This window comes from Truncatella angustata, assembly GCF_020726525.1.
Source record: "Truncatella angustata strain MPI-SDFR-AT-0073 chromosome Unknown BKA67scaffold_10, whole genome shotgun sequence".
In the NCBI taxonomy this organism is placed as follows: domain Eukaryota; kingdom Fungi; phylum Ascomycota; class Sordariomycetes; order Amphisphaeriales; family Sporocadaceae; genus Truncatella; species Truncatella angustata.
The window spans coordinates 1466821-1493914 of NW_025763390.1; the positions used below are offsets into that span (position 1 = coordinate 1466821).

At 47.8% G+C, this 27094-nt stretch overlaps 9 protein-coding genes across 9 annotated transcripts; 3 read left to right on the top strand and 6 right to left on the bottom strand.

The window, feature by feature from the left end:
• Positions 1-2447: 2447 nt before the first annotated feature.
• Positions 2448-3002, top strand: BKA67DRAFT_664057 (uncharacterized protein; the record flags this gene model as incomplete). Its single annotated transcript, XM_046108307.1, has 1 exon — positions 2448-3002. One exon carries the CDS (start codon positions 2448-2450, stop codon positions 3000-3002), a length of 555 nt encoding a protein of 184 aa, XP_045952718.1.
• Positions 3003-3697: 695 nt separating this feature from the next.
• Positions 3698-4656, bottom strand: BKA67DRAFT_696095 (uncharacterized protein; the record flags this gene model as incomplete). Its single annotated transcript, XM_046109336.1, has 1 exon — positions 3698-4656. Exon 1 carries the CDS (start codon positions 4541-4543, stop codon positions 3698-3700), a length of 846 nt encoding a protein of 281 aa, XP_045952719.1. The 5' UTR covers positions 4544-4656.
• Positions 4657-7526: 2870 nt separating this feature from the next.
• BKA67DRAFT_583538 (uncharacterized protein) lies at positions 7527-8437 on the bottom strand. Its single transcript, XM_046104079.1, has 2 exons — positions 7750-8437; positions 7527-7692 (listed from the first exon to the last, which is right to left on the bottom strand). Exon 1 carries the CDS (start codon positions 8423-8425, stop codon positions 8204-8206), a length of 222 nt encoding a protein of 73 aa, XP_045952720.1. The 5' UTR covers positions 8426-8437; the 3' UTR covers positions 7527-7692; positions 7750-8203.
• A 2404-nt stretch (positions 8438-10841) lies between these two features.
• BKA67DRAFT_525866 (uncharacterized protein) lies at positions 10842-11582 on the bottom strand (the record flags this gene model as incomplete). The annotated part of the gene is made up of 2 exons (XM_046098700.1): positions 10842-11219; positions 11265-11582. The coding sequence occupies 2 exons, from the start codon at positions 11580-11582 to the stop codon at positions 10842-10844; spliced, it is 696 nt and encodes a 231-aa protein (XP_045952721.1).
• A 1520-nt stretch (positions 11583-13102) lies between these two features.
• On the top strand, positions 13103-15186 carry BKA67DRAFT_541189 (kinase-like domain-containing protein; the record flags this gene model as incomplete). Its single annotated transcript, XM_046100885.1, has 3 exons — positions 13103-14332; positions 14364-14827; positions 14886-15186. The coding sequence occupies 3 exons, from the start codon at positions 13103-13105 to the stop codon at positions 15184-15186; spliced, it is 1995 nt and encodes a 664-aa protein (XP_045952722.1).
• An 891-nt stretch (positions 15187-16077) lies between these two features.
• Positions 16078-16753, top strand: BKA67DRAFT_583544 (uncharacterized protein). The gene has a single exon (XM_046104080.1). The coding sequence runs from the start codon at positions 16356-16358 to the stop codon at positions 16650-16652; it is 297 nt and encodes a 98-aa protein (XP_045952723.1). The 5' UTR covers positions 16078-16355; the 3' UTR covers positions 16653-16753.
• A 352-nt stretch (positions 16754-17105) lies between these two features.
• Positions 17106-19460, bottom strand: BKA67DRAFT_696098 (cytochrome P450). The gene is made up of 4 exons (XM_046109337.1): positions 19346-19460; positions 19156-19277; positions 17994-19103; positions 17106-17910 (listed from the first exon to the last, which is right to left on the bottom strand). The coding sequence occupies exons 2-4, from the start codon at positions 19249-19251 to the stop codon at positions 17560-17562; spliced, it is 1557 nt and encodes a 518-aa protein (XP_045952724.1). The 5' UTR covers positions 19252-19277; positions 19346-19460; the 3' UTR covers positions 17106-17559.
• A 3858-nt stretch (positions 19461-23318) lies between these two features.
• Positions 23319-23803, bottom strand: BKA67DRAFT_664063 (uncharacterized protein; the record flags this gene model as incomplete). The annotated part of the gene is made up of 4 exons (XM_046108308.1): positions 23319-23397; positions 23509-23580; positions 23651-23712; positions 23786-23803. 4 exons carry the CDS (start codon positions 23801-23803, stop codon positions 23319-23321), a joined length of 231 nt encoding a protein of 76 aa, XP_045952725.1.
• Positions 23804-25012: 1209 nt separating this feature from the next.
• On the bottom strand, positions 25013-27094 carry BKA67DRAFT_583554 (major facilitator superfamily domain-containing protein). The gene is made up of 2 exons (XM_046104081.1): positions 25632-27094; positions 25013-25578 (listed from the first exon to the last, which is right to left on the bottom strand). Exons 1-2 carry the CDS (start codon positions 26967-26969, stop codon positions 25330-25332), a joined length of 1587 nt encoding a protein of 528 aa, XP_045952726.1. The 5' UTR covers positions 26970-27094; the 3' UTR covers positions 25013-25329.

Genomic DNA, 27094 nt, shown 5'->3' on the forward strand with positions numbered 1-27094 from the left:
CGGACCTAATGGCATCGGAGAATCCATAAGCCTTTGCGTGGCCTTGTTTGCTTGGCGGCATGGATCTTGTGGCATTCCTTGGATTGACCTCCCGCTGCTGCTGGTGAGCTCAAAGCGAACAGGGATACGTTACGATGCCCCCCGCATTTTCAGATGGGCTTATCACTGAATGGGTCCACTCCCACAGCACTCTCAGACGCTTACATACGAAATGGATAATGCTGGTACCTAAACTTTAGATAGGGCCTATACATCTCGATTGGTAAGAACGAGTGTATCTTGTCGGGAAAGGCCGAAGTAGATAACATCGTAAATGCTACTCCCGGTCTACTAATCTATACATATCGCATGGTCTTATCTAAAGAACTAAACACTCACAGTAGTTTCTGCCACTTGAGGTGTATGTTCTCGTACGACCAATCAGTCTCGACTCACATGGGCATGGGTGGTCGTGGGGTAGATAAATGGGTAGAACACTAATCCATAGGTGGAGGATGTGGTTATCAGTGGCGCGATAAGAAGTCCAGCAGTGATATGCTGGCTGTTCCAAAAGGTTTTCTTTTGTACAAACCGACCGAATGGAAAATATGGCAAGTTGAGACCGTCTTTCTCGGCGCCGTCTGATTTCAGTTGCGGCAAGTTGGTCCACTGTATATAAAGCAAGTCAGCAATTTGTACGTCTGTAAGGCGCATCAGCTTGGTGACTGGCTCCCCTTTCAGAGGCGGTTGCATACATTACCGGCAAGGTACGAATGCTTAACAAGTCCTCGTAGTGATGCAAGTGAGTTTATCCAGAGTTTGCTGGACCTTGGCTTCGTCAGCCTTGCCGCAGCCCATGACACTCTTACGCATGTCTCCAGTCATTTATTATATCATACAATTTCGGGATTGATAGTCACCTTTTGAAAGATAGCTTTTTAACTAACCTCTTCATTTAAGAGTCGAAGTGGGGATAATCCAAGCTGATTGCTTGTTCAGATGACCCAAAACAAGCAAGGCTTTTGTGTGTGATGGATACAAGCACGCCAGGCCATACACCACCGAACTTCTCAACCAAAATACCGAATAATTGCGCGGAGCTCAAATAGCTTCACCAATCCATCGCACAACACGGGATCAGGCCGAAGGGGTACTCGTCGTAGATGAAGGCAATATCTTACTCATATATAATATATCGATTGTTTACTTTCACTATGACGAAACTGATCACGTTGTGCACTCCTTCCATCATGTGTTTCTTGAGGCTGCCTTGTGCCAAGTATAAAGAAATAGAGCACAAAAATCTGTGAAATTCTAATTACTATCAATAGAATAGACCGTCAAAGTTATCAATATGGCTGTTTCTACTGAATATATCAAACAAAGTTTTCAAGGGTCCACTGTCCCCACACTGTTTGCAGAATCACCTTCAGATATGAGCAAACGGTTGTAAAATATATAGTGTGAGTCTAACACAACTGTACAGACTGAAGATATTGTTAGTTAACTTGCAACTGTGCACCAATAATGCTTCGATGTAGAGATGATGATACAAAATCATCCAACACTTAACATCGTGCGAAATTCAGGGACACAGTAATTCAGGTGCTGGGGAGAAATTCGAATCCAGACAGGAGTGCAAGGCCACCACCGCCGCTGAACAGACTCAAGCCTTCTTCAAGTCGCTGATGCGCTTGATCGGATCTCCAGGGAATGAACATAAGCGTTCAATTCAGTACATATTGCCACAGCACCTCAATAAATCTCTTAGGTACTTCGCAGTGCCTCAGCCGTCTTCCATGGCAGTACTTACAGCTAAGGAGATCACTGAGAAACTCACTCAGTGGGATCTTGAGCTCTCCGCAATCTACAAGGATCATAAGAGACATGGCAGCCCCATTGAGGACTCATACAACCCAAAGAAGCTGCAAAGGGCTACCGCTTATTTGAGGCTCTCAAGACGCACGCTCGGAAAGTTCTTGTCATAGACTGTTACAGGTAGATCACTCGAATTGATGTTTTAGTTAACATGTCTGGGCTTTTAAGTTCTCAGTGAGGTTCGTTGTTCGTAACTGGCCTTAGTTCAATGTTGGCGTAAATCTTTTGATCAAAGCTATCGTGGACGCCTAGAAATCACATGAGACATGATGTTCACATTTGACGGCATAGATACCCTCCAAAATGAATCAGCCTAACTAAATTTATTCATTCATGTCCTGTGCTATTCAAATCCTTTCACTGTGTAACAATTCCATAAAGCCCTTTCCCAATGGACTAACAGACAAAGAATTTCCAAATAGCACTTGTCCCTTGGACATGAAGAGCGTTTCACATATATAAATAAAGACCCAAAGATATTTTGGTTACATGGTTTTACAATAGTGCAAGAAGAATATTATAATAGTTATATTCACAGATATTTCACAGATCACAGATATTTCACGATCACAAAGATTTCGCAAATCAAGATGGCTCAGGACTCTTTTGCAGCACAATACAATCTCAGGGACGACATGCGAGACCTCATGCAAACGATAATGGAGCACTATAACCATTATCATCACCTCGGCAACAACAAGCATACACCATGTGTCGGCAAGACAAACAATGACAAAGCTCTTTATTTTCTGGATAAACTATTGGCTATGGATTGGGGTAACATCTCAGAGGCCCAAATAAAGCGTATCCGATGTCTCATAACGAGATTGGAAACAATCCACTACTATGACGTTGTTGCTAGTCATTGTCATCCAGACTTGGCCAACGTACACGAGGCTTCTCATGAGCGGGGGGCCAATGCTGATGCACACCAACGCGAAGTTATGATTGGGGCCGAAGGACATCGCGATAAAGAATTAGAGAAAGCTTTCAAGCATCTTGAAAAAGTCGGAGATAACATCAAACAAAAGTTCGAGGAGGGTAAACAGCAAGTTGAGGAGGCCGCTATTATCATGAGATCAGCCAAAGTCAATTCCGAAAAGTTGAAAGAGATCTTAGCTCTTTTCAACTCAGACACTGAGTGAGATAAAAAGATTTTTGAGTAATTACGGCTTTCAATCCATTTATGGATCAGCATGAGTGTTGTCATGCTCTGCATTTATATTGAATGCCAGACCTTCGATGTAGTATCTAGCGCATTAAGTGCCGTATTGATAACCAGCAAACCGAAGCTTTTTTCTTATACCAGCACGACGACCCATTTTTGAAACACCTTAATAATGTGAAAGTTGAATGACAAAGAATCATGTACTACTCAATGCGCTGTACGTCGCAGGTCTTAGGCAGATATTCAATGAACCAAGATTTAAACACACCTAAACCTTCTGATGAACTTGGTGATGGGCGAATTCTATTTCAATGCAATTCTAAATTCCATTCCATCATTCATACCACCGCCCTTGATAATATTTTAAATAGTAATAGACAGATTGGAAGTTTTCGCTTATTTGCTCATGCAGTGATCATTGTGACTACGCGTCTCGGCCCTATTGGATGCTATATGGCTGTAACATTACATGACAGTTGTCGGGCCCCGCATTTGTCCAGTTGGACTGAAACTGTCATAATTTTCAAACACGTTGCGGCCAAAATCTAGATATTATATACAGTGCTCTATTATGCTACAGTCTTGTTGTTTTCTGCCATTGGTTGTCCCTGCGACCTGCTGACAGCTCGGTGCCGCTATCATTATTATTGTTGTTCTGCCACCATTATTGCCTTAATTCGTGGTTGACTTCCTATTCGGTCGGGACGAACTCGAAGTTGGCTCCTCGCTTTGGGTAACGTAGAAGTCGGGCTTGTTGTTGACTTCGTTCGCTTTAGCGGCGTTGTATTTCTTGAAAGCTACCTCGACAAGCAGTCCGACCTCTCTCTTATCTTTTCCTATCACACCAACTGCCAGCAACGCTTCGGTCTCTTCGATCCAATCTTGAAGCCTTCTATAGCCAATTTGATCTTTACCAAGACGCTGCGGCTGTCCCGACCCTTTGATGAGCGCCAGTACGCCAGCAACGATGGTATTGACGGCGCCTAACACTGTGATTTGCCTCGTGTAATTGGCCGCATTGGGGCCGAGTGCCGTCAATGCGGCCCCAATGACAACCTGTGAGAAGTACAACACATATAGCAACGCTGTCAATAGATCATATTGAATACGTTTCTTGGTCTGTGCATCAATGACGGATTTGTATATGCCACCGGCGGTCTTTCTGCCCTCTTCCAGCGACGCACCGTCGGCTGTGCTTTTGGCCCAGTTGATACCTAATGCTTTGCGAAAAATAATGAGGGCCTCGTCGGTCTCTTTGCGGACACCAAGACCCAAAGGCGTGCCCCATGACATATTCGTATCCGCTTTTCGAGGGCCAAGGTCTGGTGTTTGGGGGGTCGTGAGTCTAGGAGGACTGCGCCTTTGATCGGTCAGGGTTTCCATGGTCGAAGTTGAAGCCCGCGGATCCGCGTAGTCGGCTGTGGCTGTTGTAAAATGGACTTGTGCAGTGTTTGGGGTTTTGGTGATTGGACTGAGAAGTGGCGAATTGACGTCTTTCTCTTTCTTGAATGCCGACATGATGTTGGGTGCTAGAATTAAAAATGGGGTATTCGGTACTCTGTATTCTTATAGACAGTCTACGAGAATGTCATAGGCTAATCTCCCAAGCTTGAGTATATGGTGCTACTATGATAGCTACGACTGATCTGATAGTCATAATTATCCAACAGCAGTGATAAGTCTTGCGTGAGGTTTCTCATATTTATATCGACTCGTTGGAACCGCTGATGAATCCCAGAATAGCTCCATAGCCTGCCAAGTCTACGGTCAGTCTCGGTCAGCAGTCCTGGGGGGTTTGTCTGAGCTCAGCCCACACCCCTGTTCGCACCCCGATTAGGCAGTCGATCTCACGCACCATTCGCTCATTTTGGTGGGATCTTTCTAAAACAACACCTCAATGGCAGATGCGACGGCAATCTGATTGGTTGTGCTGCGCCGCCTCGTGGGATCTGCTTCCCCCTGGCGCGGCGTACATGTATGCATGCAGTCTGCAAGCCGTATTTGCGGCTGCATAGGCCGTATGCACAAAGGTCAAGGGAATCAGGACTCACGACCCGTGACAGGAAAAAGTAGCCTTGTACGACGTGTGACCTGGAGTCCATGAGGGCAGCTTTGCGGCTTGAACAGTCACACGTAGGCTTGGTGTGGTGATACAAATTAGGAACATAGCTAAACACTACTGGAAAAGCAGCGCCGAACGCGCTTGAACCTCATCAAAGTCCTCGCTAACTACTATGTTGGCTACGTTATGTTATGAAGAATTGCTTGGACATAAAGCACAAAATTTAGCCACAGCTGAGACAGGTTACTAGTGCATTTCCTTGACACAATATGGAGGATTGATTGATCCTAAGACCTTGGCAAATGTTACATATTGGAAGTCAGGGTTGAGATACAGGACAGCCCTGAGACATGACATCGAAACGCCCCTTAAATTGACTCACGCGGAACATGGTGTGCGACAGTGTATGTAAGCAGTGTGTAACGGCACTTCTGGCTACGTCAGAAACCTGTGATGCCAGCACACAAATGCACCGATGCTTCCCGCGTGCCACGCCTGAGGTTCGCGCAAGATAAGTCTGCAGATTTACATATTCTGATTAAGCAAAATTCATGAAGAACATGATAATGAGAATTATCCGGATTAGGTTACGTATCAAAGCGTAATTTTAGCATATTGCAGTAAGAATCAATAATAGTCGCCCCATATTAATAACTAGGTTAGATAAGCTTGGTCCAGGCTAGTTAGTCGAAGTTTATGATTACATGAACTTTTACACGTACGGCTTCAATGTAAGTTGCAACGTGATGGGCGTCACTACTCTGTAGGGTTATGATACTGATTAGATGTGTGTATATTGATCCTTAGTCGAGTGTTGTTTAGTGGCGTGGTTCCCCAGCTATTCTGGGGGATTCCTGAAGGCTATCTATCAAGGGTGGACTGTGTACCTCAGGCATCTACCCAACTGGTGGCACTAGGCAACCATTACAGCACATTTAATTCATCGGCTGACAAAAACGTACGGTGTTTTTTGAAACTTCCAATCCATATACAGGTATACTCAAAACTCAACCGTTGCATGAAAACAAAAGCATGCTTATGGGCCATCCTGGTAGATGCAAGGTCCGCCGTTCTTGAACCAAAACCCACTATCACTCTAGTGCTGGCATATTCGGTGTATGTACGAGCAACCGTTGGACTTCCATGTCCGGTGACGCTCACAAATTTCGCAAGACCTAAGAGCAGCCTGTGATATAGAAATAGAAACACTAAGTTGAGTAAATTTTGCAAGAAGTGTGCGTCACTTACGTTGATCACTTCAGTCTCTATGTCAGTGTCAGTCGTGACAGTTATGAGCTCAGCAACCGGCTCAGGTAGGGCCAGATTACCAGTAGAGGCCATTACAACGGCAATCAGTGCTACGATACTTTGGGTCGACTTCATTGATAATGTTGTAAATATGGTAGACGGACTTCATTGTTGGAAGAGTAGCATGTTTTGAATTGAGGCTTGATGGTGATGTTCTGATGCTGTTGTGTCGTTGGTCATGATGATGATCGTAATCAGAAAGAAAAACGCGGAAGAGTTCAACATAACGTATCATTAATATCTGTACTTATTCTGCGAATTCACCGCATTTATAATAGACTACGCAGTCAACTCACAGTGCCTCGCTATGTAAGACTATTTCTATGAAATGAGGACATATACGAGCAGAGCCGTAGTCCCAAAGTCCAGGTATTTCTATATATATCGTGATATTTAACTTTATATATCATTACTATCATAGCGAGGGTCACTAATAGCGTGTTTGGGGGTTTTAACAACGCGCATAACCTGAAAGCCTAGCTGGTAAATGATCCACTTATCGGGATACCCGGCAAAGAAGCGGCCGCATATTCCTCACACACGCCGACAAGATGAGCTATTCGGTTAAATCCGTCTGCCCAAATACCAAAAATATGTATCCATGGTCAAGAGGCGGAGTTTGGGCCCATTCCATACGAGGGCTACAGAACTGCCAATTCCGACAATGGGATCTGGACGAAGCATATAAGGGCTACACCCTTGCGCTTGCTTTCACTAGATTTCGCCTTTCTGCCATATCCACAAGCTGTACGGTCGACTTGGAGATAAGAGGGTAAAGTAAGGCTAGCGCACCCGATTGATTTTGATAAACGCGGTCTTATTTTTAGCATGATGTTGTCCCTGAATGAATATTTGTATACAAAGAAACGATGGCCGTTCGACACACCAAAGATTGACAATAGATTACAATTCACAAGCGTAACATGGAGAATAAGCCAGAATCGGGTTTGGACTTCGGCCAATTTATGGGCGATATAATCTCCGAGAGGTTTGATTATTCATCTAGAATGCCCAACTGCGTTTGCCCTGTTGGAGTTGTGACTGGAAGTCTCTTCATCGTGCCCCAGCTTGTACTACATACGGATGACGGGTTCCGCCATGGCGATTTCTATCACTAGAGTTTTGGGATGAGAAAATGGCAGACCTTATGCTGAAATGAACGCATGACTTCAGCCCCACAGCCATGTTCAAAACGGCGCCTGCTAGAAATAACCCATTTCCAGTTGTTTATTTTAAACAACGGATTTCAGAGGCACATCCGTAACTAATTTGCATCACTTTGTTCTACACCCTAAAGGTATGCACTTAGTATAACGACTAGGGCGTCAAGTGGTAACTGATAGCGATCTGCCAGTGACACCCACTCTTGTTACACTTTCTCCTGATTAGCCCGGTCGGAGTAAGTGAATGTTCGGTAAAAGACGCCTCCGGCTCCGTCTGGTCTAGGGACATAGGGTGCCTTTATTTCGCCGCAAATTGCGGACTTGTCTGGTTTTCTTTTTCATTTCTCAGTCGATAAAATACCACCCTGAAATTCCTGGCCAGAACGCTTCCCTGGTGAAGACGCGGTTGTGCCAAATATTGAAATTTTCATTGGCAGCGGCCAGAGTCAGCGCTACCCACTCCGCCATGTATCCTGCACAAGTCAGCAATGCCCATCAACAGTTGTTTACTGGATTCAACGTACCAGTAATTAGTGCGCTACTCATGGAGAGATGTGACTGCCATGAAACAGGAGCGCATTATACGTGAGAGGTTCTTCGATTTCTGCACAAATGGTTGCGTAGAGAGCAGTGGATATGCGAGACTCATAGAAGCATCCGGGGCAGCGCCCAATATGGTGCCTGACATAAGAATGTTCCACCAACATTCTTGGGGCGACAATATTCAGTCAAAACATCTTCCTGTGGATAGTAAAAGTTGGGTTCGAGCCCCACTCTGAGAACATTCTCTTCCTGAGGCAGCTTGGTTAGGCCCAAGTGCACACCGTAATCATTTGTGTCTGTTTGTAGTGAGGAACTTTTAGGCATGATGTTAGCTAGTTTCAATATACCAATAAAGTTTCTCAAGAGCGACTTGTTGACTTTCACCATCTCGTCTACATCCGACCACAGGCGACACTTTTCTATTCGCTTGGGTTGTAAATAGGCATAGAAGAAGACGTAGTCAGCCTGAATATTTCCTTCCTTCAGGGTGTTGGCAGTCTTCTCGGGGCTTCTCAAGAAATCCAAGGGTGTATGCTCGACGCTCTTAGGCAAGCCATACTTCACATAATAGGGTTCTCCTGCTCATGCGGTAGATGTTTTACCATCTTTGCGGAGATTGAGCAACTGCTTGAAGGATATGATATCCGGACAGGCCACTGATTCCTGTAATGATAGCTTTCCGCACATCAATATGATCCGGGTAGACGGGGAGGCCATGGAAGATATCTAGAGCCTGAATCTGCTGGATCTGTTGAGTCAACATTCCTGCTTGACATCATGTCAAGAATATTGTCATGGTTCACAACCGCACGTTTGGCCGCCGAAGGCATAATGGCCTTTACTATTCTGAAGTTTTAATGATGCCACGGAGCAAAGCTTGTGTCAAGCGACCGCGAAAAGATTTCCATAGACGGTTAGTGGCTCTACCGGGCGACTTAACGACGTTTGAAACGCTGATCAGCGATAGTTCTGGAGAGCTCTACAGTATTTGGTCGTTGTATCGATTTATAAGATCCTGGCCCAACTGGTTGCAGGTTTACTGGTTCAGATGGTCAACATATGGTTGTATTTTCTTTTTGGTGTACCTCCATGAATCCCGAGGGGTCGATAACTTGAGTGTACTAGGTCTAAATCTAATGAATGAAGTTTCTCCGACTGGTACCAACAGGGTAATCATCTGGTCTTGGTGTAGGCTGTTCGCTATCGCTATATGCACGTGGGCCTGTCCAGGTTCGTAACAGCGTGATTGAGCCCAAGGTTCGGTGGAAGCAGATATTCTTTTGAGGACACAGGCATGTTGGCGGGCGCCTCGGAGCTTAAATATATTTGTAACAAGTAACAACGTCTTGTCAGAAGACTACGGAAATCAGCAAATGTGACCTTTTGCAATGAAGAACTGACACCCAGCAAGCCAGAGACAGTCAAGCACAAGGGCCTAGTAGAAAGCGCATACGCCCATAGACCTCCTAAGCCAACAGATAATACCAACAATGAAGTCAAGGTGGTTACTAGTGAAATGCGGTAATGCCAACTCAAATCGTTGAGTGGGATTGATGGTGATCTACGAATCTAGGGGGGGGGGGGGGGGGGGGGTTCGAGGGGTTCATCTGGAATTTTCTCGACTTATGACGGGTGTCACATTACTCGGACGAAATGTTTATTCTTCGCACTTTCCGGCAGGGAGTCTTCGGAGGTGCAGTGGGCACAGTTGGTTTTGGGACCAAGCGGGTCAAATGGGTCGATGGAGGCTTGATACTCTATACCTAATCTATGTACAAAGTAATTAATACAGTAGTACGGTTTTATCAGCCCCCCTTCTGCTGCTCTGTTCAAAAGGTCTCTGACACGTGGACACTAGTTGGCGACGGTGTTTCACTATCAATAGGAGGGCAGGATGGTGATGATAAAGCCAGATGCGACGAGGGAAAACCAAATGTTGATACAAAAACCTGGAGTCTATAATAAATAGCAGGCCCCGGCAGCCTATTCAGGCTGGGTATAGATGCTAATACGTGTGATGATATGATAATTATCAAGTTCGAGTTGTGTATATACCTAACCAGGATAACGTGTGTTGTTATGTTCCTCATGGATATGTATTCCAACAGCTTTAGTGGAGACACATTCTGTGGCGAATGTGGTACGACATACCTTCCCCCATCAACACGACCAAATCTAGTATATTCATCCGCCACAGAGGTCTGGAGTTCTATGCTCAAATTGCTTCGATTGCATCAAGTCGATCTTATCTCGAACGTGGAGGGGCTCAAGGACTTGGGGTCGCGGAAAGAGAGTGTTCGGGAGTTGGGTGCAATACGCGTGAGAGGTGAGCATAGTCAGAAGGGTAATGACACTGCGGATAGCCAAAACTTTTCGATCGCGTGTGCTGTTATCGACATACTACCACGATTGCTGTGTTCGCAATGTGGTCCCTACGAACCGCAGAGTAACGAGGCCAGCCCAGGCAAAAGTCGTGAGAACCTATACTGAGCTCTGTCAGTGCCTGGACCCAGGAGTATCTCTTTTTAAATATAGACCAAAGTATGGTTGCTGAGTGTGGGTATCATTTGTTCAACTCCATTCTGAGATATACATTAGAAGCGTTTGAACTGAGCGCCTTGTACTGTACATACCATCCCATGGAAACTGCAGTCGTTGAAGATTCAACGGTCCAATAAGTCGGCATTGGAACTTTGTGATTACAGTCGTCCTGACTGCCTTGCAGACCACAGGCCTACACCTACCGGCGTCCCGGCAAACCAGGCACGCCCACGTATCGCTCTTCTCTTTCTGTCATGAACATGACCTGAACCCAGAACTCCTTCAGATCCTTATCCCACCAGGTCCAGTATCTCTCACCGCTCCTGTCTATCTCTCTCGCCTGCAGCTTAAAAGCACAGGTCTCGTAGGGTTCGGCAGCCACCAACATGTACTGAAAGTTCTTGTCCGGAGGCTCCTCGACCCGCTGCTCGAAGGCACTCATGAATCGGACCTTGGGGATGACGTCGCTGGTGATCTCTGGGTATTGCAGTTGGAATAACAAGCCCTGCTGCCTCGTGACCGGGTCCCGAACCTTGGTAATCTTGTATCCGGGCCGCCCAATCTTGACCACGTTCCTCTTGACACCACCGAGGCCCAGGGCGGCAAAGCCTGCACCGACCACACCGACGGGCAAGCCGGTCTGGGGATCGATCTGTCCTTTGCCCTCCTTCTGCTCTTTTGCTGCGCGGCGGGCAAGGTTGGTCTGATGCTTCTTTCCTTGGGTGTGAGCGAGGTAGGAGCCATCGTTTTGGTGGACAGTCAGACACAGGCGACACTCGAAGGAGCCGACGTGGTTCTTGAAGAAGTAGGGGTCTTTGTCCAGGTCGATGGTCTCCAGTGCCAGTTTGCGAAGACGTTCGCGGCGATCGGCGTTGGTGGCGCTTTGAGAGGCGACACCACCACCGCCGAATTTGGAACCGGCGCGGTTTTGATAATCCATGTTGAGCTATGTTGCGCACTGTTGGAAGGTTCCGAGTCTGGGTGTTGGAAGATTGGGTTCCTTGAATCGAATGAGTCGATCGTCGTGGGGAAGCGCGCAATTGGCAGGATGGTGATCTATGTTTGCGTCGTTGGCGTCGGCGCGAAAGTAATCTGAATAGGCGGCGGCGGCCATTGTAATCGCTCCTTGGCCTGCAAAAGATGAGATAAGAGGAGATAAGAGCTTGGACAGCTGCTCAGCGGGTGTGCCACCTGGCTGCCGGCTCATCTCGATTTACCCAGAGCAAGAGCAAGAAGCAAGAGCAAGAAGCAAGCGCAAGTCTCCCGTGAATTGCATGAAGTAAGCAAGTTAGACATGAGGCCATGACAACAAGAGGGTTCATGCAACAGCAGCAATTCTCAAAAGTCTCCCTTGTCTACTACGAACCTGCCGCCTGTGTGGGATGCGAGGATCACCACATCTTGACTCTTTGACACTTGAGCACAGAAACTACATGCAGCATTCGTTATAGCAACAAAGGGATCTCGCTACTGTGTATCCGTAGGTGCTTCCATCTCCACTACCCGACGGTTTCTCGTTCCAAATGCATCTGATTCACGCACGCAAAGAAGACGCAGGAGGCTTCCCGACCGCAAACATGAACCAATAGTCCTGATCATACGGGAGTACGTACTGCGAGATGTGAGACTGTAGCTAAATGGCGGCACAGGCCAAATGGCTCTAACCTAGACAAAGGCTAGGCTAGTCTAGGTCCTAGCGTTGCGCTTTGGGCCGCCAAGTTGAGCGTAGTGCGTTGCGAGTACAGACAAAACAAAAGCCCGACGGGTCGCAGAACAGGCGCCGGCAGCTGACAGGCGCCCGCAGAAGTGTCTCTGGTCTCCTTTTCTCGGGCCCAGGACCCCACTGTGCCGCCAGGGATCTTCACCCTTCAGGGGGTTCTCTCCCCACCAGACTTCAGACTCGAGGGTGACGAGACGAGACGAGACGAGACGGTGAACAACCACATGAGTTTTGTGTTCCTCGTTCGAGTCTCGTTTCCCGGCCGTCACTACGACTCTCTCCAACGCCTCCCGAGACCTCGTTTTGCCCAGGGAAACCAGATCAGGGCCCATCGTCTTCCGACTGCAGGCCGCTTAGAGCTTGACTTGCAACTATCAACGGCCCGCAATCCAGTCCCCGTCTCTTGATCCCCTCCTCGGGACCCTGCCACCGACCCTGTCCCTATCCCTATCCCTATTCCTGTCCCCATCCTTCACTTCAGCACTTGACCGAGCTGAAGGTTCTGATCACAGCCTCAAGACCTGTTTTCGAGTCGATGCTGGCATAACCGCATTGCGCATCCCTTGCTTCAAGTTCTAGCTCGAGACTGCCAGCAACGGGGCTGCTGTCTCTAATCGCCGTCTGTGCCCTGTTCAACCTCGTGCCGCATCGCATCAACTAGAAGAAAAAAGAAGAAGAAGAAGAAGAAGCAGAAGCTTGACCACCCGTGGCAGTAAGACCGTCATTCGGCTTTCGACGACATGGATCCCAACAACCCCAACAGCCGCCTCTACCTCAACATTGGCAACAACGGCGACCGTCTCCCAGCCGCCGATCGAACCTATCCCACAACCCCTTCTAGCTTCCCTCAACCTGTCTACCCTAACCAGCAGCAAGGCATGGCCCAACAACCTCAGGCCCCTTCGCAGCAATACGGCGCCGGCTACCCCGCCCAAGGTGGCAACTACTTCCAACAGGGCCAATACCAACAATACCAGCCCCAGGGTGGTGCCGACTATAGTCAGGCCCAGTACGGCGGGGCTGGTGCCGGTGCTGGTGCTTCGGGCTACGCACCCAGGTCCAACACTCCGGGCACTAACGATCCCAATGTCGGTCTGGCTCATCAGTTCTCCCACCAGAACCTCGGTGGCGCCGGCCGCGCTTCTCCCTACGGTGCCCGGGGAGCCTCTCCCGCTCAACGGCCTCGCACCGCCGGCTCCAACTCCCAGCAGCAGCGCGATGCATACAACAACAACCACAACAGCAACCCGATGCCTTCCCAGTCTGTCGCACCGGGCCCCGTTTTCCAGCCCGCCCCCGAACGGAACCCCGAGAAATACGGCCATAATGCCAACAACAACCAGAAGAAGTGCTCCCAGTTGGCTGCCGACTTCTTCAAGGACAGCGTCAAGCGTGCCCGTGAACGCAATCTCCGACAGAGCGAGATGGAACAGAAGCTGAACGACCCCAACCAGACCCCGTCGAGGCGCGAGCAGATCTGGCAGAACGGAGGCAAGAAAGAGGCCAGATACCTGCGTTTCTTGCGTACCAAGGACAAGCCAGAGAACTACAGCACCATCAAGATTATCGGTAAAGGTGCCTTCGGCGAAGTCAAGCTGGTGCAGAAGAGAGCCGACAACCAGGTCTATGCTATGAAGTCTCTGATCAAGACTGAGATGTTCAAGAAGGACCAGCTGGCTCACGTCCGTGCTGAACGTGACATTCTGGCCGAGTCTGACAGTCCTTGGGTGGTCAAACTCTTCACCACCTTCCAGGACGCCAGCTTCTTGTATATGTTGATGGAATTCCTGCCTGGTGGTGACTTGATGACTATGCTTATCAAATACGAGATCTTTTCCGAGGACATCACAAGGTTTTATATTGCAGAGATCGTGCTAGCGATCGAGGCTGTCCATAAACTGGGCTTTATTCATCGGTATGGTCATTCTTTCCCACCGAGGAAAAAGAAGAAGAAGAAGAACCCTCAAAAGGTTTGCTAACCTGGAATGCAGTGATATTAAGCCGGACAATATTCTCCTGGACCGGGGTGGCCACGTCAAGTTGACAGACTTTGGCCTGTCGACCGGTTTCCACAAGCTACACGATAACAACTACTACCAGCAGCTTCTCCAGGGCAAATCAAACCGCCCCAGAGACAGAAGCTCCATCGCCATCGATCAGATCAACCTTACTGTCTCTAACAGAGCGCAGATCAACGACTGGAGACGATCGCGTAGATTGATGGCCTACTCGACTGTCGGTACACCCGATTACATTGCCCCAGAGATTTTCACCGGTCAAGGTTATTCATTCGATTGCGATTGGTGGTCACTGGGAACCATCATGTTCGAGTGTTTGGTGGGTTGGCCGCCGTTCTGCGCCGAGGACAGCCACGACACGTACCGCAAGATCGTCAACTGGAGGCAGTCTCTATACTTCCCCGACGACATCACCCTCGGCCGCGAAGCTGAGGACCTCATCCGAAAGTATGTCCCCCTTCGCCATGCTTGTTTTGCAAACAATTTCATACTAACCTCGCAACAGTCTCATTTGCAACACTGAAAACCGTCTGGGTCGTGGCGGTGCGCAGGAGCTCAAGACGCATCGATTCTTCCAGGGAGTCGAGTTCGATAGCCTCAGACGCATCCGAGCGCCATTCGAGCCGCGTCTCACCTCAGCGATTGACACAACCTACTTCCCGACCGACGAGATTGATCAGACTGACAATGCCACTGTCCTCAGGGCTCAAGTTATTGCTTCTGGCAAACTACCCGAAGATACCCCCGAAATGAGCTTGCCGTTTATTGGCTACACATTCAAGCGTTTTGATAACAACTTTCGATGATCACAACCACTCAAGCTGGCTATCGATGGCATGATCATAGTATCTACTGCAAAATGCCATTGGTCTGGATACCCGCGGTCGATACGCCGCTTTTGCCTTAGATTACGCAGTACTTTGGCTTGAGCTCTTTCACGATCAATCTCGACTTTCGGTTCTGGTGTCATCTTAGAACCCCTGGCCGGACGGTCGAAAGCTGTTCATATCCAGAATTGTTGAACACCATGGAAAGGGGATCGGTCGCTCACATTCCATGTTGATGTCCAGGAGTTGAGTCCTGCGAGTATCCACGCATCATGGTAAACGAAACAGGACGCGTATAGGCTTGCGCTGAATGATTGTATGCCAATAGCACTGGCTGCAAGTGGCATACGTCGCATCTGATGTGCTTGTAAACGTTGAATGTAGAGTTACAGGTCCCAACATATATATACACAAGAACAATGCAATGTGGTGAAACCAAGCGGGTTGTTGAATAAGTCCTTGCGTGAATGAGGTAGTGCCCCCCCCCCCCAATAATCACCACGGCAAAACCTGACGGAGAACGAAGCTATCATAATTGAATGTCGACCCGTCCACCTAAGTTTGCTTTCCATTTGTAGTGAGGATGCACTGCCGCATTCGTACACTGCTCGCTCTGCCATTGGTCACCAGCGGACCTTCCGGGATGGGCCGTTAGCATGGCGCAATAGCAAACCCAAAGTGTCGATCAGGTCCTGCCATCACGGGTACGCAGAGCGATCTTGATCGTCTCAAGACAGCTGTCGAAACGCTGGACTGCGGACAACAAAATGTGGTACCGTTGGCGTGTGACGTTACGTCGCAGGGTTCGGTCAACGCGGCAGTCACCTTTCTTGAGAAGGACTCGGGGCATATCGATTGTCTTGTCAACAATGCTGGACGGGCGAGTCCTTTTTCATGATCCTACGTCAGCGCATAACATCGACGACTTCTCTCATGGCTTACTTTGTGCCCACGAAGCCACCCAAGATGTATTGCACACCAACACTGCAAGTGTTATTGGCGTGTCTGCAGCTTTCCTGCCGTTGCTCCATCGAGGAAACATAAAGAGAGGCTGGCCGGCGGAGAAGCTTTTCGACAACTCCACCAATCGACAACAGCGTGACAAAGCTGTCGATATTGATGCAAATGATTTCTGCGCGAGCCAGATCATGACAGTTTCCTCTATCTCTGGCATTGAACGTCATGCACTGACGGGATTGGTATATTCGGCGAGTAAAGCGGCAGCGGCACATGTCGGCAAAGTGTTATGCACTATGCTAATTTCATGGAATATTTGCAGCAATGTTATTATTCCTGGCCTATATCCGAGCGAGATGACGGCGTTTCTGCCAATGGATCATATTACTGTATCTAATACCCCAGCGGGTAGGGCCGGTTCCACCTCAGACATTGCTGGTGTAGTACTCTATCTGCTTGGCAAAGCTGGCGCCTTCGTTCGATGGTAGCTTATTGCTCACTGATGGAGGCAGGCTTTCGATTGAAACCAGCTCCTATTATTTTATCTTCAAACACAGGACTCATAAGGATAGGGTTTGAAGACGCGTTGTAATGTAACTTAGGATTTACAAAATAGCTTTATTTTCACAATATAGCGCACCGCAGTACTGAGACAAAATGCAATACTGATTTATCCGAGGCCATGTTTAATAAGCAGAGCTCAGCAAACCTGAAGTTATTGACACGTTTGTATACCTACCAGAATTTTAGAAATGTCTGGTTTGGCGAATAGGTTGTTCTCTCCTCAAACAATCACTGAATGAAAACAAGTTCGCACGAAGGCAATTGCCACATTAATTTTGTCGTTGCCCACAGTCGAAGCTCATGCCCGGTGCTCACCATGCATGATGTTTGAAGATCAAAAATCCGCTGAACTCATTGAGGAAGATTGATACACATGTATCGTAATGGTTGAATGAGAAGCATGAAACTCAGTCCCTTGGTCTCTCTTATAAGTAATCTTGCTCGAAGATTCCAATCTAGCTATTATTTTCACGCTGGATGTTCGGTGGCATCTCCTGGCTCGATTCTGACACTGCAGCGGAGTAGTGATTACACTGAAATGGAGCTGAGCCAGACGCATCTTCTATTCCAGACATTTCTATTCTTTCCTTTTCTCTTGGTGTAATCACCATTTAGCAACCTTCCATGCTGTAAAAAGTGTTACTCAATTACACCTTCAAGAAACTCGTCGAGAAGAAGAGAAGAGAAATACAGTGATGCCAATAAAACCTAGAGCAACTGTTTTGTTTTCCTGTGTGGAAGGACCCATCCTTTGCCAGCAAGACGTCTTCCATTGGTGCACCTCTAAGCGGTAACGCGTCCGCGTTAATTCCATCCGTTTCTACTCAGGCTCTACTCAGTCATGGTCCGAGGTTTTAACTTGATTTTTAGAGGGCCTTTGTCCCAGATGACGAAGACTAACTGAGATGTGTGCCAGTCATCTTGACTTTCCGCTATTTCGTAATCGAAGCGAAAAAGAATCCGAGAGATGATGAGGCGCATTTCAGAATAAGCTAGCTTCTTCCCAATACAATCGCGGGTGCCGGCGCTAAAAGGTTTAAAGGCAGATCGATTATCATTGTCGAACCGTACATCGTGCAGTGGATGCGATGTTGGCAACCAACGTTCAGGCCTAAAAGAGTCCGGATCCCTAAAATTTTGAGGGTTGCGAAAAGTAGACCATTGATAGACAGAGAGGATAGTCTGCAGTATCAAAATCAGCTGCCAGGTACCTTGCAAATTGAAATAAAACGGAATAAGGAAGACGGAAAGGGGGGCTTGTTTACACCAGAGGAAACGTAGCGCCCATCAATCTCACCACCTGGAGAGACTCGCGGTGGAGTTTCGGCCGACGGTGGATAACACCGGAGGGTTTCTTCAATGCAGCCCTGCAGATATTGGAGCGATGATGTGCTGCGCAAATTGATCTCATCCTCATTTCTGAATGCGGAACGAATCTCTTTCGTCAAATAATCGTATGCTGATGGTGTCTGGACCAAGTAGAAAAAGAATCCTGAGAGAGCTGTGGCTGTGGTCTCGCTCCCTGCTGTGATAAGAATTGGCGAATTCATCTCAATCTCGTTAGTTGTCAATCCCTTCTCACCACTGCGAGTGTCCCTGAGCATGTACGTCATGAAATCACGACGACCTGGTTCTGCGCCGGCTGCCATACGAGCCCTTGCCTTCTCCTTCGAAAATATCTGGTGTTCTTGGAGTTTCTTGATCCTATCTGCTCCCATTGACAGCACCACAAGAGGCCGTACGATTGGATACGCGGCGAAAAAGCGCCCCATAGCGCTTCCCTTGATGGTCTCAAAGATAGTGAGAACCCAAGGATGATATTCGCTGTTGTCGAGACTATGGAACGACTCGCCAAAAGTCAGGTCCCCGATTATATCAAAAGTCGTAAAGTTCAACCACTTCACTATATCTATAAGCTCATTGTTCTCAGCCCGCTTAGCAAGTTGCTGGACCAGCAAACTAACATAATGGCAAATAAGGGGTTCGTGCTCGATTAGGGCTCCATCGCTAAAAGCATGTGCTAGTTGCCGACGTTGACGTCGATGGACGTCGCGGGGTGCCGCAATTATGGCTTCGTGGTCCCCCGGAAACAGAAATCCACGGACTTTAGCATACTCGTCCTGGTTAGCACCACGGTGAGCAAAAACCTGGGGCCAGCCGATGGAGCCGTCAAGAGCGAGACGATTCGGTGCGATGCGGACAACGGGTCCGTACTTTCGGTGTAGTCCCACCATATCACGGACCCAGTCACCTTTTAGATGATTTCGATACAGATATGGGAGTTCCGTGGCCGCCAGATAGCGGGGTCCAGGAAATTTGCGGAGTGGATGAAAATATAGGCGGTAGACAGAAATGCCGATGCGGTGAACCACCAGCTATTGAAGGTAAGACATGGCAATCTCTAACGGTGAGTTGGGAGATAAGTACCAGAATCACGAATAGGCTGACTGTTGTCGCAATATGATTATCGGTATCGATTTGACCGAGAAGTATCGGGGTACGCTCAGGGTTCGGTTGTTTCATATTGTAGAATACGAGGGGCTGTTTGACTGCTCATGAAGTAAATGAAAATGAGGATTCGATCATGTAGCGAAAGCAGACGTTGGTGGCTATATACCTGGACTAGATTCGTGATCGACTCTACTACGGTCTGATACACTGACATAGGAGATTATCTCAAAACTTTCGTAGTCGCACCATCTCGAGTCCGAGTATCGACCTGTTACGTCACCTGAAGACGGATATTTCCTAAGCCCCGAGAGCGCCTTAATGCGGAGTTATCCGTACTGAAAAGAGGCCGCTAACCTAACGATGAAGATCTTACCTGATATGACTGCGATAGCACCGAATTTATGTAGCAACGAATACAGGGGTATGTATTTCATAGTTGTGATACGGTTATGGCACAAATTTACTCGGTCCACAACAGATTTCCTTCCAGCGCCTCCAGGGCACAATCAGCTTGATCAAGATATTGTACACGCGGCACAACTATAATAAATATGAAAGTACATCTTTCTTATAAGTTAGCTTTGATTCTTAAGATTAAGACATATGGGGTAGAATCAATATATAACTTTTAAAGCATATTTTTTTTAATCTAATCTTTAAATATTTTTATGACAATACGTGTGCGTACCGCTCGGCGAAGGCGCCAAAAGTGTATGTCGCGGAGGTTGTCTACAATAATGCAATTACACTACACGATAGAAGGGCGTCGCACCTATACTATAACAATTATTTAAAAATATTTTACTATTACAATTAAGAATCTTTAAAATACACGATAATTAATTATTTTAATTAATAATGATCTCATTATCAATAAATTTTATGTTATTATTTTTTAATCAATAGGGGTGGTATTTTTGCAAGATGGCCCATCATTAACTGACAAATATAAGCTGGACCGAGTACATTTGCGCCCCCACTCAAGTCTAGATGTATCCTCGCATCAAGTGCGGCTGGTGTGTGAAAGATCATCGTGTTCTAGCGCGCATGAGTTTCAACTTGCTCTTACATGGTATGGCGGGTTAGAGAGAGCAGTGGGGGAAGTACCGGTTCAAAATTAGAGGTTTTGTGAACGTTGCCTGGCTTGCGGCCGGGGTCACTCGCAGGGCAGCTTCAATATGTGAGTCCTTTTGCTGCAATAGTACCGCCAACACTCACTACTTCAACATACTGAAATATTCGTAATGATTTAAATGAAGTGGTAAAAAGTAGTTATAGAAAGATTAGCAAGATTCTCTAGGTCGATTTAAGTAATTATTAACTTACTATTAACTTCCCTTTTTTATTACTTTATTCTTAACTCTTTCTTTATTAACAAATATAAAGCTATCTCTGGGCTAGCAGGAACATTACTGAAGACAATTATTTATGGCCATATTTAAGACTATATTACGGCTTACGGAGATATAAAAAATAAAACTCTTATATAAGGAATAAGCTCTGATAACTGAAAAGATTAGAATTTTACCGCTAATGGTTATAGAATTCTAAAGCATATTCTCCAACGCAGCACATCGGATCCGCCAGTATGGACCGAGCTGAGCAAGATCTGGCCGCCCATTTCGCTGGGGGAAGGCGAGCTAAACTGCACAGAGGATGGCACAGCAAAGAACAAGGTTCGAGGTGCCGTTATCACCTTGAATAGGCAGACTATGGGACTCTTTGCCGTCTCGGATTCTCTATTCATGGTCTCGTCAAAAACAGGTCCAAGTCCTGGCCACAACAGTGCAATACTGAATAGTCGACACAGACTAAGAAATGTCTTACTGCTCAAAAGGTTACTCAAGCAGAGTTAGCTCACAGTATCGCAGCAAGAGGAGGATCACTTATCAACAATACCCCAAAGCCCTCAGTCTTTGGCTTTCTTAGTAGACCAAATATTAAGGAACCGGGGATACTTTCATTAGAAACTCCTCCTCGGCCATTATAAGGACCCCAATTAATACTGCAACCTGTAGCTTTGCCTACACGAAGCAATAAACGTCTGAGAGGAACTAGTAATATGCAGGTCTACAAGCGATTGGTTGAATTTAGCTAGATATCAACATAACACCACAAATTATCGCCACTATTGCAATTACTATGAAAACGCGACCCCGTTCGGATTCACGACAGGCGGGAATCACAGAAGACTTCACCTAAAATTAGCATGTGGGCATTTAGTGGATCCGATGCTAAAGTACTGTTCTTTGTAAGTAAACACCTTAGAAAGTGTGAGTCAGCTAACAGCCGCTTTAGGCTTAGAGACCTTCTTCGTATCAAAAAGGTCCTTCTTCCTAGCCGCTCCGATATAATGTCATTGTATAACCATGGATAACCTCCCTGTTACACACTTTTGGCGCCTTCGCCGAGCGGTACAAACGTACTGCCGCAATGACCCACAACCGGATAATGCTTGGCCGCTCTACAGCTAGAAGCTTGGGCCTTCTAACTCAACGGGGACTATCGAGTGCCCAGAATCTTGCAAACCTCTTTTCACCAAGTTCCTACACAGCTAACCTAGGGTGCCAAAAGTTCACTAGTTGGGTGAAGAGACAAACTCCACTTACTCATTGAGAAGTTTCGTTAATCCTCCAATACCCGCGACAGCAGTAAGCCATGCCAGTACTCACGGTTTCAGCTTCCCGACAGGCTTTATTTGACTAATAACATTTACATAGCATATCATACCGTATACCTGAGTACATGTTTTCACCTATCTTGGCATAGCGCTGAATCAGCACGACGGGCTGCTAGTGACATAACAGTGGGTGCGCTGAGCCCCCGAGAGGAAACCGGAGGATGGTGATGCCTGCTTGCGTTGAAAGGCCATTAGTAGCAATTCCCATATAAGAGCGGTGATCTCGGGTTGGAATTCTGCCTTTGCACGTAAACAACTTGTGGTCGTATAAAACGAACAACAAAACATAACCGATTTGGGCAAAGCAGAAGAAGCAGGGCACCAATATACAACTGAGGATGATGGCGCACCACCACCACCTGCATACTCGGAAAGCACCTCCAACACCACACCATTGGCGCAGCCATACCAACAAGAACAACAACAACAACAACAACAACAACAACAAGCAGCGGGAGCCGCGGCACCACCGTCACATCCATCACACATCAAGGTAGCACCCCACACAAGCCGCCAGTTCCCGCCCTCCTTCAACATCTATTACCAGTGGAAGTTCAGCATGACCTTCCACCTGGGCGAGTCGCGCGACCGGTCTCTCTAAGCCGTACGCACTCACAACCGCTGGTCGGGCAGCCTCGGGATCGTGCTGCACAGCAGGCCCTCAGACACGGACCCGCTGCCGCTGGGGCTGGGCCAGGAGAGCTCCAGCGAGTTCATGCGCACCAACGTCGCCTGGAAGACGGTCACGTACCCGTTCTCCGTCGAGGTGGCCGCCGCCGGCGGGAGGAGGGAGAACTTCGAGTGGCGCCAGAGCCGCGGCGGCGAGGTCAGGGAGATGGACGAGCACCGCCGCGGCTGGAAGCTGGTGCGCCTTGGTGCCCAAGGCGAGGGCCCACGGCGCCACCAGCGATGGCCGGGAGGTCGTGGCCGCCTGGGTCTGGCACTCCGGGTGGAGCCTCACCAAGTCGTTCAAGTTCCAGTTCCTCGGCAGTGGCCTCTCCGGGGAGCCCGGCGAGAGGTGAGCCGTCATGGCCGTGGTTACCGCGTTGAGGATCTGGTATCTGCATTTTGCTGGTGTGGGGAGTAACAACAACGCTGCTGCTGCCGCGGCGGGGAGTAGTTCGGCTGCTGCCGCGACTGCTTCGATGTAGAATAGGGCTGTTGGTACTTGGGCGCGTCAAGGCAAAGTTAGGAAGGACGTCACGGGGTGGGTACGATATAGGATAACAGCATGTGTTCTCACTGGTAAGAGGCTGTTGTGACCACGGGACTCCTGTCGATTATGCACAAAAGTGTAGACACCCATGTTGTGACTTTTTACAGACGATGTGTTTTTATTGTTCAGGATTTCAGACGAAGTGGACGAGGTCCCAAATCATAAACATCCCAACACGACCAACTGGAGCTCCACCGCCTGCCTATCGCCCTGCTCCGATCAGATGGCGAAGATGGGACTGATCTAATCGTCCTGCTCTACATCCTGAACCTTGACCCCAGGCATCTTCTTGAGCTCGTCGATGGCCTTGGAAGACATGGGCCTTTTCCCGTGCAAGAACACGAGCAGTCAGCTACAACGTACATAGTGTGAAATATGTAGAGAGAGTGGGGGGGGGGGGGAGGGACGGCAAATGCAATCGAGCATCACTTACGGGGGATGTTCGAAGGGAGGGAGCGACCTGGTAGCGATCCAGTTCTCCGTGCCGGTGTCATCCTGGATGAGTCTGGACAAGGGCCATCACGTTAGATGCACTGCTTCTGGAGGCTCTTTGAGAATCAATGATGACGACTTACTTTCTGACCTTGTCTCCGAGGTCAAAATACTCCTGAGGACCATTGTAGGTGAAAGAAACTCTCTGTAGCAGGCAGTGATGTCAGAATTTTGTCTGTCGTGTGGGAAGTGGGAAACAATGTCATTCATTGACTTACTCTTCTCGAGTCAGCCATGTTGAAGCGTCTGCGTGATTGTAGTTGAGTGGAAATACTGATTGTTGGTAAGATGGTGAAGGACAATTCTCCAGGATAATCTGGGGACGGTCGAAGTTGGGTATTTATAGACATTGGTCGCGAGGCTTGATACTGAACCAAGAGAGTATGCTTATTGAGGGTCTATGTGGCAGCGGAACTATCCGAGCTGGAGTTTGTAGTTTTATAATGGCGTAAGAACCTTAATTATGTTCATGCCCGTCGGCCATAAGTTGGAATTAAAAACAAGATGCGGGGTGCTCAAAGTTACTTGCTCTTGTGATTATTCATCTGCCTGCATCACAGCACTTTGCAACTGGCTTGATAAATTAGCTCATCCTAATGAAAGTTCCTTGGTGCCGTACATTATCGAATGTGTATGGAGTCAACAGTTGCGACTTCTTATTACCTCTATAACGACTACGTGACCATTGGTTAGGTATAGCAAGCCGGTAATCCGGGATTAGAGTACAATAGAGACAGATCTTTCCTCTTCAGCGCATAAACACATAAGATTGTGATCGCTTACAACCTCATCGTCTAAGTCGTGCCTATCACATTGCTTGCATAGGACAACAAGCTTGCATGGCTACTAGCACATATTATTGGCGGGCCCGGGCAAGCAAGAACGGCCCGTGAATAACAGTTGAGGCGGATTTAACTTTCAGGTTGGATGCGGCTAAGTCGATCTAGGTAATCTTGATTCGATCTCGGTTGCGCAAGACGAAAGTATAAGATCGGGGTCGATAGATCATTAGTAGTTGAGCCAATGATAGACCATAAGTAACATCTAACACGTGGTAAGCGGGGTCTTGTAGCTATCATAATAGCTAGCTTAAGAGCCCGCAATGGGGCAAGTACCACGTTATACATAAATACGTCTGAGCATTACCATACTTATATTAAATGATTTCTTGTCTTATATTGAGTAATTCTTGCTCGAATTACTCAACTTCATGAAGGCGCGTTATCATGCTGTTGTTGACAGACAGGATAACCATATTAGATATTGAAATTTTAACATACTATGTAATTCAATTGACTCACACTAACTGAAGTCTCTCAAGAGGCTATTGTCTTGCGATGGTGGTGTGGAGACCTGAGTTGGCGTGATACAAGCCTCGGTGCAGTTACTGATACTCTCCATACCATGATGGTGGATATAGATTATGGTTCTCGGTACGGCGATTCCAAGACTAGAGGCTCTGGAAATAAGAGCTATTATACTCTGTGCTAGATGAAGGGCAAAAAGTCCTTGGCGCACGTGAAGCCAAAACAGAGGGTTCACGCATGTTATACCAGTTTCTGCTAAGGTTATTTGATGCAAACCAGGACTGGCAAACATGCAGTTTTAAGTAGTCTAACTATTTAATTGTTCTTACAAAAGTTTACGTATAACGCTTAGACAGTACAACGAACGCTTCAAGCACAAAATCGGATCAATTACTTCGCCCGAGTCAGGACCCATGACATACAGTTCGGGTCAACGCGATAACACAACCCTCATACTACAACAAGTATTGGAAGTAAAGGTTCTCCTTGTCCGTCATATCTTGTAGACCCAGTTCGCCGTGGATCTCGGAGCCGGCCTCGTGAAACGCGTCATCCATAGAGTAGTCGATAAAGTCTCTTGGAAGACCAGCTGCTTCGCGCTGGTCCTGCTTTTTCTTCTGCATCCACGTGATGAGGACGACTTGGAGAATAACGACGCCCCAGAGGACGCACCAAATAGCCAAAATGCCTTTGAGGGCATTGACCTAGATAATGTCAGCTATAAGCTTACATCAACAAATTCAACGCATGTACTTACGTATTGTGGAGCAAACTTCGAGTCGAAGATGTAAGGAGTAATGATGTTACCGATGGAGTTGCCAGCGTTGAATGAGGTGTAGTAGATGGCTTTCTTGGTCTGACCGGCACAATTGGCACCCATCCAGGAGATGAGCAAAGGGTTAATGGCGAAGACAAATGCTATCAAATAGTAGCCGACGAGAAGACCACCCTTGTTCGCTGCGGTCTTGGGGAGACCGACAAGCAAAGCGACTCCAACAATTACAATGGTGACGAGTGCGAGCAAAAAAGGGGACTTGCGCTTGAAGCGGTATGCCAACCACGACGCGCCGAGAATGGAAATAAACTGGAGTGCGCCAAAGGGCATGTTGAGAAGGACGGCTTGATCAGCAGTGTAACCAGCCAAACTCTGAAGAATGATGGACCCAAAGACTGAAGAGACGGAAGCTCCGGCGTTCACGGCAATGACCATGATCATGTACAGCCAGTACTTGGGTTCAGATACAGCCTCGCCGACTTGCTTCCAATTGAACTTGTGCGAAACAATACCTTGCTGGTTGGCCTTCAAACGATCAACAGCCTTGAGACGGTCCGTAGTGGACAAGTAACGGGCTTCTCCGGGGCTGTCATGAGCCCACCAGTATGTGGTAAAGCCAATGACGATGGTCAAGAGTCCAAAGAAGAGATAGACTATCTGATACCGGTAGAGAGTGGAGGATTTGACCTGACCAAAACCATAAACGATTGGGGAGCTGAGTAGGGTGCTAAGCCCATAACAGCTGTACCAGCAAGCGACTCTAAAGGGCTGCTCTGAGCGTCGGTAGAAGGCGATCGTGATGATCGAGAAAAGAGGAATAACGGCAGCCTCAAAGGCTCCAAGAAAGAATCTGGATGCCAGGAGGCCGGCGTAGCTGCGCGAACCACCAAGACCACCGGCAACCGATATTCCCCAGCAGATGATAATGACGGGCAAGACTTGGCGGTATCGAAGCTTGACGAGCGCCCAGGCCGCCAAGGGCTGGACACCTAATTGGGCATAGTAACCGATGTTACCAATATTGGAATAGTCGTTGCCAACAAGGTTTGCATCCGTTTTCAAACCGTAGACGGCCGTCAAACCGATGATTCCCTTGTCTGCCGACTGGAGGAAGTAGACCATGCAAAGAAGTGAGAGCATGTAGATATCGGTTCTGCGCAGAATGCGCTTGTTGTCCTCTTCGGTGCAGAGGTGAGCGGCACTGAGGCCGGGGTCTTTGCCCTGCTCAAAAGCGGCGGCAAGCCCAGATGCATTGTCGGATGGTGCATCAGATGTGTCTTCGATGCGATCGACGCCGACCTTCTCGACCGTTGAGGCCATACTGCTGGACGACTCGTGTGGAGAGAGAGAAATCCGGGGCAGAAATGGGGTAGAGATGGGGTAACAGGGCTTGGCTGGGGTAAGCAGCGGGGAGAAAACATTTTGGAGCACGCTTGGCTCAGTTA